The 11,240-nt window shown below is 40.4% G+C and overlaps 1 protein-coding gene across 1 annotated transcript in view; it reads right to left on the bottom strand.

Moving 5' to 3' along the window:
• Positions 1–5,547: 5,547 nt before the first annotated feature.
• Positions 5,548–11,240, bottom strand: part of LOC137982187 (beta-arrestin-1-like) — a 19,172-nt gene continuing 13,479 nt past the window's right edge. The window contains exons 12-19 of the mRNA XM_068829250.1: positions 10,953–11,037; positions 10,492–10,564; positions 9,687–9,762; positions 8,474–8,541; positions 7,915–7,995; positions 7,678–7,784; positions 7,178–7,235; positions 5,548–6,144 (exon numbers count right to left, since the gene is read on the bottom strand). Coding sequence (XP_068685351.1) covers positions 6,045–6,144; positions 7,178–7,235; positions 7,678–7,784; positions 7,915–7,995; positions 8,474–8,541; positions 9,687–9,762; positions 10,492–10,564; positions 10,953–11,037 — 648 coding nt within the window. The 3' untranslated portion in view covers positions 5,548–6,044. The remainder of the gene's footprint in view (positions 6,145–7,177; positions 7,236–7,677; positions 7,785–7,914; positions 7,996–8,473; positions 8,542–9,686; positions 9,763–10,491; positions 10,565–10,952; positions 11,038–11,240) is intronic.

Raw genomic sequence — 11,240 nt, 5'->3', positions numbered from 1 at the left:
CTCCCGTTTAATCCTGTTGGCATGCTTTTTTAATGCTTTACCTCTTGAATTAACACATTTGAGGACACTGGCTTAGTTGTTAAAACAAGTAAAGAAAAACAATAATCCAACATGGCGCGTTTTTCCCGCCAAATGCCGAACCTTATGCCAAAGTCTATAGACCTCTTTAGTTTGTACATTTTGTTTTCCCATTTCAGAACACGTGATGTTACTCTAGGGAAAACTTTATTTCAAATGTCGTCTTATGCACGTGTATATTTACGCATAACTTACGAAAAAAACAAAAGGAAAATTCCATTGAGAACATCACGTGGTCTGAAATGGGAAAACAAAACGTACAAGCTAAAGAGTTTTTGCCACTACGGCAAACGGCAAACCGCGGTACGTTTGAAGTTTGCGGTCGAGTTTGAAAACGCGATTCAAAATGTCCCTATATTACCAAACAGACGTTGTGCACAACTACACCAGTCCTATTTACGTTCCACAGTGACAGGCAGCTTCTCGCTGGATAAAACGGAAAAGGAAACAAACAACTGTTCCGGACTGACTGAACGAGTATGGGAAATCAACAAGCCAACAATAAATGAGAGAATGCCTTTGTACAGAGCATAAGCACCGCTCTATGGCAGCGCTGAGACTTGATCTCCTTATTCAAAGGGTCTTGTTTTTACAGTGGTCTTCAGTCTTCGACTCAGTTACCTAAAGGTTGTGTCCCATTTGGATCACCCGATTCATCCCCAACTGGTCGCGGTAAAGGCGTCTCTTTTGAAACGCTGCAATTAACTTTTGGGAATAGTGACTTGTAGAATTTTCCGTGTTGCTTAAGTCGTTTTGCAAATACTACAATAAGTCGCTCAATCGATGTCGCCAAGTCACCATTAAGGTCACGTGGCTGAGCAGGAACTCGGCCGGGTACGGTAAGCAGTGTTTGCACAACCCGCAAAACATTGTCCCTGATACGCGGTGCTCTGGTAAACTGCACACTGACTGGTGTAATGCACATTTACATATCTTTACCCTCAGCTGGCAATGTTCTGGCCCCGGGTAGGATCGCACCTCCTGTTGAACACTATATTTCATTGGCTGTATAGTGTCGTAGTTCCTATTGTTTTCTGTGCTGACTCCGTTGTTATCTTTGTTCGTTCTATTGTTCTTTTGGCCAATCCTAAAGCCTGTTCAATGAGGTACAACAAGACCCTAATTCTTCAGTACGGCTCGTGCTAGCTCGGTTAGTAAGTAGTTTATTATATGGCTTTTTAATTACCTTTTGCTTTGTTTTTGCAAGCCCGTAATGGGCCCGTGGGCATTACGGGAGAATAATGCCCTACAATTCAGTCACAATTAGCCAATCAGAGCGCGTTATATCGGCTACAAACACAAGCCATACAATAAAATACAATACAATATAAACAAAAAGCATCATCTCGAGGCTCTGGGGAATAAATATAAGGATTGGTATGAGTTTATTCCCCAGAGCCTCGAGATGATGCCTTTTGTTTAGAACTAATATATCGGACACAGGGTACAGAGGAGGTGTGTTTATCGTTAGAACATCAAAACCCGATGAAAACCTCTGAAAAAATTGGTTATTTTGATTGCGTTACAGTTTCGTTACACATTCAAAATACCACAAAACAAGCGACTGACGGCTCGCAAGATCGGCTTACAGTAAATATTACGGAACTTGCCTTTATTTTTATTCGGCACTTTGTGCGTCGGTCGCCCTTCGGGCTACGTGCTATGCGCTACCAAGGATATAGCTTGCAGTTATTGATTTTCAAAATGGCGAACAACCGATCTGTGTTAGATGAGAAGCGAAGAAATCGTTTACAGAAGATCCATAAAGATCCCCTTGGGCTAACTAATCGTACTAAGCGACAAGGATATACATTTTTCAAGGTGAGACGTTAAATAAATAATTCATTTATTCACGCTAATCTCGTCTGCACCCTGTGATATCGAAACTGAGCTAATTTGCATCATGATAAAGTTTAGTTCCCAGACCACCATGACGTCACATGAAAACCAACAAGCGCCAACTAAGCGCCGAGACAAACCTGTGTGAAGTACAAGGAAAAGAGGGGTGGAACTCTTGCTGCAAATTTAGTTCACCATTGAATTTTATGGTTCATGCCGATTATTCAATTGCCTTTTTTGTTGTCTAGGTGTCAGCAAATGGCCGTGACTGGAAATTTCAAGAGACCCTTTCAACTATTCTCAACTAAATAACGCGAAATGGGTGGATGTATCACATGACATTCAGTCGTAAGTCTGATTTACTTTTAACATGTTCACTTTGTCATAGTACATACAGGAAACAAAGGACGTCAGGTAATGGCCACCAAAGTAATCTATCTCATGGTCGACGTCCTCATGTTTCCCGTTTTCACGGTGTACCATCAACATCTACCCTGTGGGTACGCCATCCCGTTTGCCAGAGATCCATTGGAAAGACTGGCTATGGACCTAGCACAAGCCAGGAAGGTGATTCTTCGTACCACCATAACCAATAGGGAAGATATCGCTGACGTCACCTGTTGTCATTAATGTGCCAACCAGAGCCTCATTGGCTGTCGAAACAAAGGATCTTTTGTTCCTGTGGTTGGCACATTTGAATAACAAAAGCAATTTTTGTAAACATGCGAGTACCACGTTTCAAATGTACTTTTTGTTGTTGAAACAATCAGTTCCTCGCTAATTCTTGTTCCTAAAGCCTTGGGGGACGAATTCCACCCGGAAACTGATGTCAAACGAACTTTTTACCATGACTGCAAAAATTCTCGCGCGCTCATTGGCTAATTTTTATTGCCAATAAGCGGACAGACACAAATTTGTAATTTATGCGATATTGACGAGATATTGCTCGCGTCAGATTAAACTTTCTTGCATTTTTGTCTCGCTTTCTTCTCGTGTTTTGACTTAATTTTGACCCCTCTGCCTTCTTCTTATTGTAAAAAAACAAATTGATGTCAGTTTTTCATGCGTCTGTCCTGTTATTGATCATGAATTTCGTCACAGCTACTTTGACAATGTTATGTCGCAATTCATGATCAATAACAGGTCAGACGCATGAAAAACTGACATCAATTTGTTAATCTGATGGTGAGCTACTTCAGGTCGAAATCGACGTCATAAACACGAGGACGAAATGACGTAAAATCGTAACGGGTGGGGATCACGTGCTCCTTAAGTGAGAACCACGTGAAAAACCCAATAAGTCATGCGACGGCAGTTCTCGTTTCACGGCATGGTACCACGAGTATCATGAGAGAAAACATTCTGTTTGCGTGATAAAAGCACCGGCTCACATGGAAATACAGCCATACATTTGAAATCACATCGACCGAAACACCCACATCAGATCCTATTAAATCCGACTTGAGCACATTCAAATCAGAACAATACTCGAGGATCTCAACAGTCAACACTCAGTCAATAGACTCATTAGAACCAAGGAGTTTCCCTTCATTTAGGATTTATACACCACAATATTCTACACTATGAGCTTACGACAAGGAGCAGACAATTAACATTCTCAATTAAGTGATCGTTTTCTCATACAAAGTTGGTAAAAGCTTGCTGTTCCAAGAATAGATAGATTGCAACCAATCTCTAGAGACACATGATGTAATGTCAGGAGCTAAACTTGATGAGCTCCTGGTAATGTTCATTAGCCTATTTCCGAGTTCATGTCTGCCTCCTGTTCAAAGCAAGTCTAAGTGCAAAGTTTTTGTGATGGTAATTAGTTCTACTTTACCTATGAATGAAAACTAATTTTCATAAGAAAAACTTCGCACTTAGACTCGCTTTCAAGAGGAGGCAGACATGAAATAGGAAATGGCCTATGCTGGTGGACGAACACAGGAGCCAATGAGAGATCTTTTGTTTTCGGCCACCAACATGGCGGCGATTACGTAACATTAAAAAAGTCCTATACATTCAAAGTAGCTTGCGTAGCTGGCGCGAAATGTACGATGGTTTTGGTCGAGACCGCGACTGGCATGGGAACCAGTAGTTTAGACTTGTTTCCATATCTCAAAGTTCCCTTGGACGTGAGGTGCCTGGGAATGAGATTAAATCACTGGAATCGGAATGCTAACAGTTAAGCCTAAATATTGTTTTAGGCTTAATAAGGCCTAAGGTTAGCATTTCTAAGGGGTTTGGGCTTTTTCAACAGTTACATTATAACCTCAGTCTCATTTTACACTGACCGATTCCAGTGATTTCATTTCATTCCCAGGCACCTCACGTCTTTACCCTAAAACAAAAGGAGAAACCACTGATTTACTCCCGCGTGTTTAAATAATTCTGCATTAATTAAAATATCCCGTCAGCTACGCAGGCTGCACCTGTGAAATAAGAAACATTGCTAATTGATTTTGCTAATTTGACTATAAATGGCGAGAGAAGCCATTCAACCTAAAGATGGCTGAGAAAATAATAACTAGAAAGAGAAACATCTGAGGTGTAAGCTCCAAAGCTCCAAGTAACTGGCTTCTTTGTTCAGTTAACGTCTTCTAAGTTTATTACATGATTCTTGATATAATAGATAACCTCACTTATTACGAAGCTAATCATATAGCAATTATTTTTAATATTCTCTACAATTAATCTAAATCTTAAGACGTATTTTGGTGAAACTATGACTTTCAGTTATTTATTAAACTAGTACAATGAACATGAACTTGTCAATAAATAACTATTTTAGGCATAAAGTGACCTGGACACCATTCTCGTTTCCAGACCCCCGTTTTCCTAGCCTACTGCAAAACGCGAATAAACAATCTGTTCTCTTCTTCTCAATGATCGATTATCGTTAATTCCTAATTTGATCTGAATTCACTATTATCGTTCATTTAGAAGACTGAAAGGTTGATTTTAAAAAAGTGTATGGACATAGGACTCAAACCTAGGAATGTTGTTTAACCCGTCACCTAACCACTTGACCACCACACCGCTAGCTGCTCAAAGACAATATTTTAAACACTATTTGATAATGCTGTATTATCACTCGGCAACAAACGATATTATTATACATCAGACTAACTATGAAAAATCTGATTGGTCGAGAGCATTCAATCAATTCACAATAGCTTGTGAACTTGACATGATAAATGTAATATCTGCTGCAGATATTACGTTCAACGTCTGCCTGGTTACTAAGCCCCTTGGAGTGTTCTCCCCAGAAACAAAATGGCTGAACGCTTCGCTTCTGTTTCTGAGGATGAATTATGTGAAAAATGTATAATAAAACAACTATTGAATTAGGTTTTCGCATCATGAATTATCAAAACCTCGTGTCTGTGTTATCTTGCGAAGCCGAAGGCTGACGCAGATAACACAGACCTCGGTTTTGATAATTGATGATATCATGCTCAACCTCATCCAATAATTGTTTATTAAACAATGCAAAAGGTCGGTTTCCAACATCACGACAAAGCTGAACTTTTTCAAATCAAAGCTTACGCCTAATTAATGAAGCTTAACCCTAAATACTCTTCAGCAATGACATTCTATGGAAGACTTAAAATAAATCTTTTTTTTTTTGAGAGCGCGGTGTCTTGATCTTCAGTGGTGAAGCGGAAAGAGGCGGTACATATAGAGTTGAAACTCTGGGTTGAAATCCAATCCACGGATATGATTTTTATTTTCCTTATTTTATCGGCGACCACAAGTCCTGGGGCACAGTATCCTAAATTAACGATAATAGTAAATTCAAAGCAAATCAGGAATTAATTAACGATGATCGTTAATTTGGAGAAGAGATCATGTTGGAATAAACGTCCGATAAAAGACTTCATGGTTAATTTATTCTTTATCCCGTTTCAAACCATAGGCAATTAAAACGCTGTTTGTCCACAGTTTTAGTGTAGGGATACATTCTTTCAGTATCAGACTGAGATAACCTTTTTCTTCTCCAAGCCATGAAATCAACAACCAGACCTCTAGATTAATTATATTTTTTTTCGCCTAAACAAGAGCATCTCACGGAGCTCTCTTTTGTACATCCCCACCCCTCCCTTGTACATCAATCAAGCTAAACGTCAGGCGTCAGTGCTTCCGAGATGCTCGGATTCCTTGAGCCGCAGTCGAGCGAAATCTTCAAAGATAAGATCATCGTCGTCGCCGCTTTTATCGGGACCACTGAAAAAGAAAAACTGACATCAGCACTTGGGCAAAGGAGCCACAGGAAAAACACCCACTAACAAACTCGCCACCAAATTGGTATCATGCTCTAACAAAGTGCCATGCTTAACAAACAAAGAATACTCAGCGGCGAGTTGTCTGTAGGAGAGACATCCACGTGGCGAAATGACCCGGGCAACCGCTGGAAGGGAACAAACCACTCAAAGTTTCGCAATGGGAAGTGACTCCCGGCCAATTGGTTCAACTGGACATCGGTGTAAGAGGTCGGTACCCAAGGCCGCCAAAAGTCTTAAAACAACTGTTGGGGACGTCGTTTCGTGAGTACTAAGCTGACCTTGTTCTAACACCATAGTTTGGTGAATACATATTCGTAGACCTGCTATACTAGGATGGAAGGATACACTAACTTTTAGGGGTGTACACAAGGTAAATTGCCGCCTTTACACTCTACAGTGAAACGACGACAACAAAATAGTAACAAGACGTACAAGGAGATACCTCGTTTATTGATCAGATGGCACACAAAACGACAAAATATCGCTCTCGTATGGATTCCTGGTGATAAAAGGGGGTTGCCATCGAATAGCAACTTTTTGCTGCGAAAACTCCTGAAATACTATCTTAAAAAAAAGGCGTGAAAAATTTACACACCAATGCAAATGTGTACACAATCCCTGGCGATAAAAAGCACTAAAAATGACAAGCCTTTCCCGGCAACAACGTGAAAACTTTCATTTGGAAGCCGTAAAGAGAGGAAAGGCTGGCGCGTGGAGTGCCCGTCAGTCTTGCCACTGAAGCCTCAACCACAGCTCAACATAAAAATTAGTGACTGCCTTTGAAATGAAATATTCATTGCATATTCATTGTTTCAACAGTGATTCCAAAAATGTAACCAAGACTTATAGTCAGCAAAGCCGGCTCTGAAAAAAAAAATCCCCCTAATCGGTACTGAAGCAAAAACGTCTCGGTATCGAAGCAATACTTCAAAGGTATCGATGCAACACTCGATTAGTAGAGAAGTAATACTTACTCGGTATCGAAGTCAATTAAATTGTGATCAACCGCAGCTGAATCGGATGATTGATGCGCTGAAAATGAGTGACAAATAGACAAGAAACAAGTAAACAAACAAAAGAAAAGCTACCCAAAAGAACAAACAATGCGAAGTTTTCAACCCTACAATCTTGGACAAAACTCGTTGGGAAAATGTGACGCTCTAATTTGTCTGTGTGATAAAGATTAAATTCTTCCCACTTTACCCCCTCCCCCCATTCCAATGTTGGTTGAAAAAAACGACCAAAGGCTTGCACAGTATTTTGCATCACATTATCAACATTTGTTTGGGGGGAGGGGGAGGGGGGGGGAAAGGCCCAATATACTTTGTAAGTGCATGTCAAATGATACTAAAGCTAGAATTTTTCCCAAGAGTGTTGTCCAAGATTGTAGTTTTCCATGTTTTCAACCAGAAATACATACTTCTCCACTAGCGGTGGAGGCCAAGAGAACTTGCAAAATGAAAAGCGAGCTTACCGGCATTAACCTGGTCACCAGAAGGTTGTGTAGCGGGTGTGGGTGGAGGCGTCTCGTCGGGAGGTTTGGGATGACTTAGTTTGAATGGCAATTCCAAGATAACGTCACTGTGTTGGAGAAAAACACATGACAGTGGTTTCAATTGATAATTGTATAATAACTCGGGCCTAATGACCAATACCGTGGGCCAATAAAGGCTTATTTGTTCCAAACAGGAATTAAATATCAACTTCTTACCTTCCATAAGCCACCGTGACCCGAACTTTTACTTTATACTGTACAATGATTCCGAGATTTTCCTTCGGCGTGTTTTCATCCCTTCAACGCAAAGCAAAAACCAGGTATTTATTTCCTATGGGTGCCTGAGGTTAACGGGTTGTGTAGAGTTTATGGATGTCTGGTGGAAGCAGGAGCATTCAACATTAACACAGAGATCCGCTGATACTTACATTGAATGAAATGATAAATGAAAGAAATCATATATTGAACTGAGGATATGAAATGAAGTGAAGCTATGGTCTTCGCAGTTATGAACGCAACTTTAGCACTCAATCGCGCAGAGAAGCCTGAAAAATTCAGGACTTCAACTGTGACCTCGCGATACCGGTGCGACGCTCCGGGAACTACAAGCTCCCAACGTCAGTGGCTTCACAGCTCAGTTGGCAAGACCGTCGCACCGGCATCGCGAGGTCACGGGTTCAAACCCCGTTGAAGTCCTGAATTTTTCTGGCTTCTCTACACAATCGCTTAAGTTGAGTTCATAACTTCGAGGATCATAGCTTCATTTAAGACTCACATTGTTGAAGAGGCTAAATTGGTGTCTTCGTGTTTTAGTTTTCCATCGAGAGCTAACCCCTTTTTATCCTTTAAGATAAAGATGATAGTAATGATGATGTGAGACATTTATACAGCGCGATGAGATTACAAAGACAGCACTTTCTCCTCGGTTATTTTAAGACCCTGGGTGTTGATCAAGCTGGAGGATATATGCACGGCCTCCCGTATGGTAGACCGCTGTTCAGTCTGATAAGCTACGCCGTCCACTAATGTCCAGGCCCCAGTTGTTCAGAAGGTGGATAACGCTATCCACCGGATAAATCGTTATCCATTGGACTTATCCACTGGACGGTTATTTATCAGGCGGATAACGGTATCCATCGCTTGAACAAGGATACAGCGGTTTTCAAATGAGTGTCGTAAAACCAAAGCCAAAGTAATTACTTTGGCCAATCAAAAAGGACGGCGACATTCCAGTAAACCAATCAAAACTCGAAGTAATTACACGTAGCCGACACATAGCGCGGGAAAAAGTGCACGCGCCAGCCACGATTGATTTTGGTTTCACTTCTGATTGGTTGAAAAAGTGGCGCGAGAACTTTGAACCAATCACTGGGTGAAGTAATGAAAAAACCAAAGCAATTTGCTAATTACTTTCAACACTCAATATAAAACCGCTCTTGGATAAATGCAGCTGTCTTTATTTCAGGAGCAAATCTTAGGGGGCACCTTGCCATGTAAATTGTCTGTATTTCCAGATGCGAGTGTCAGTGATGTTGAAGTCGTGGAGAAGTGGGGGAAATCGCAGTAGGCGGCAAGTTTAGACAATGAGTCCTCCAGTAGTTTTAAAATGCTTTGTTATCCGAGTTGGGGTATCACAACAAATAACGTAATGACCAGCTTTCAAATTGAACCGGAAGGTGCGTAACGTCAATTAAACTTTTGCTGCACAAGTCGAAAATAAGAATACAATAAAAAGCGCTTTAGCAATCAGTGTAAAAGGTTTCGTTAAGTGAAATAAAAAAAAAAAAACCTTAATTTCAAACACATTTGCCATACTTTCTTGTATCATTACGATTCGTTAAAGTTTCAGTTTTTTACTAGTATAAGTAAGGTTAACCACCCGCAAGGAGATTTTCGGAAGTTGATAAAAAAACGCAATCATCATAATACAAAAAAAAAAACCTTTTCCAAAGAATTGCGAATACTGAATACCCAAAGCTGCACCTTACCCTATTGTTTGCCAATAACGGTGTTAACCGATACACTTTCGATAAAGTTCCGCTTTGTCCGACAGGGAACCCGTCTCTGCATCAAGGAAAAGTGAAAAAAATACAAGTACATGTATGACAGCTCACACCCGTCCGGTAGTTTCCCATTCCATGTCCTGTACTTTGATGCCAATACTTGAGGGGTTTGTTTTAGTTTGTTATTCTTATCATCCATGGGAGGAAAGGGGGGCGGGGGTTTAATGACCCCAAACCCGGGAGGTCTGTATAGAGAAAAACTGTGCCCGAAGGCGCATTCCGGTGCCAAAAATACCACGTCCGGTGCTTTCAGAAATATGTCCGCTACTTTACAAAACTGTCTGCCGAAAAGATAACAGGAAACTCTGAAAACAATACTCCGGTTTGGTGTAGTTCCACATTTTTTCCCCAGAATAGAGTCAGTTATTAAGTTCCTTTGCAAACTTCTTTTTCAAATAGAGGCTACAGGTAGAAATCTTTAAATTACGAGTAATGTGAATGAAAGCCGCTATGGGATGCGGTAAAAATTTCTGCCATGCCAATGATCATAATTTTGTTATTGCAAGTGATTATATTAATCATTGATCCAATTGTAAGTGTCTTGAGGAAATCCTGACCTCCCTTGCATATTCCTTTGTTTTGTCAGGTAATGAGGAGGACAAAATATTAAGATAATCCAAAAGATACTCTGTGAGGGCAGCTAAGGAGAATACTTAAGTAAGAAGCTGTTTGAAATTTTTATATTAACTGTATACATAATTTCTCTACATGTCAATGAGAGGGTACCTACTCAGATTCCAAAGAGGCTACTGGACATTTATACTGTGCAGTTGAAAACAAACAGATGTCTGCAAATTGTCGAACTGAAAACAAGAAAAAAAGAAAACCATGGAAGGCCAACAATAACACACACAACAACAACAATAATAAACAATAACTTTAATTATTTAAGTTGGCACAGCTTCCAACAGTGGGTTCAAATCCTATGTACAGTTGTTTGGGAAATCAAATACTGTTCCATATTGGCCAATACTGTCAAATATTAGGCTCGATTTCCCGCCGCTCACTCGAGTTCGGGTATCGCGCTGGCTCATTTCCCGAAACAGCGGCTGGTAATCGAGCCTAGTCAAATATGTGTGCTCAATAAACGAGAGAAATGAGAGAGCAAATTATCTCATTGAACAGGGGCTGAAACAACATCAAGTTGATGAGAGGTCATTAGGGGAAGGGTGAAAGCAGACCTTAACTCACCTGTAATTTTAATCTTCCTGCAGGTTTTTGATGAACTGTTTGCAATATGAACATTAACTCCAATTTCCTCGCCATGATAGTACATCTAACAAAATGTTAGAAAGCATTATTTTCTAAAGGGACTATTTAGTGTTACTGAACCAAAAATGAAAACAGTATTGTTCTGCAAGATATTGGCACAGACTTATCATTCTAGAGTACCTCTCCAACAAGGCCTACTCTTCCCTCCACCTTTGGAATACAACATTTTGTCAGTTGATCCTTTTATCCTCTATAAAACATTTTTCA

Source organism: Montipora foliosa, chromosome 13 (genome assembly GCF_036669935.1).
Source record: "Montipora foliosa isolate CH-2021 chromosome 13, ASM3666993v2, whole genome shotgun sequence".
NCBI classification, from domain to species: domain Eukaryota; kingdom Metazoa; phylum Cnidaria; class Anthozoa; order Scleractinia; family Acroporidae; genus Montipora; species Montipora foliosa.
Note: the sequence above shows the minus strand (reverse complement) of the source record. Positions and strands in the feature narration are given on the sequence as shown.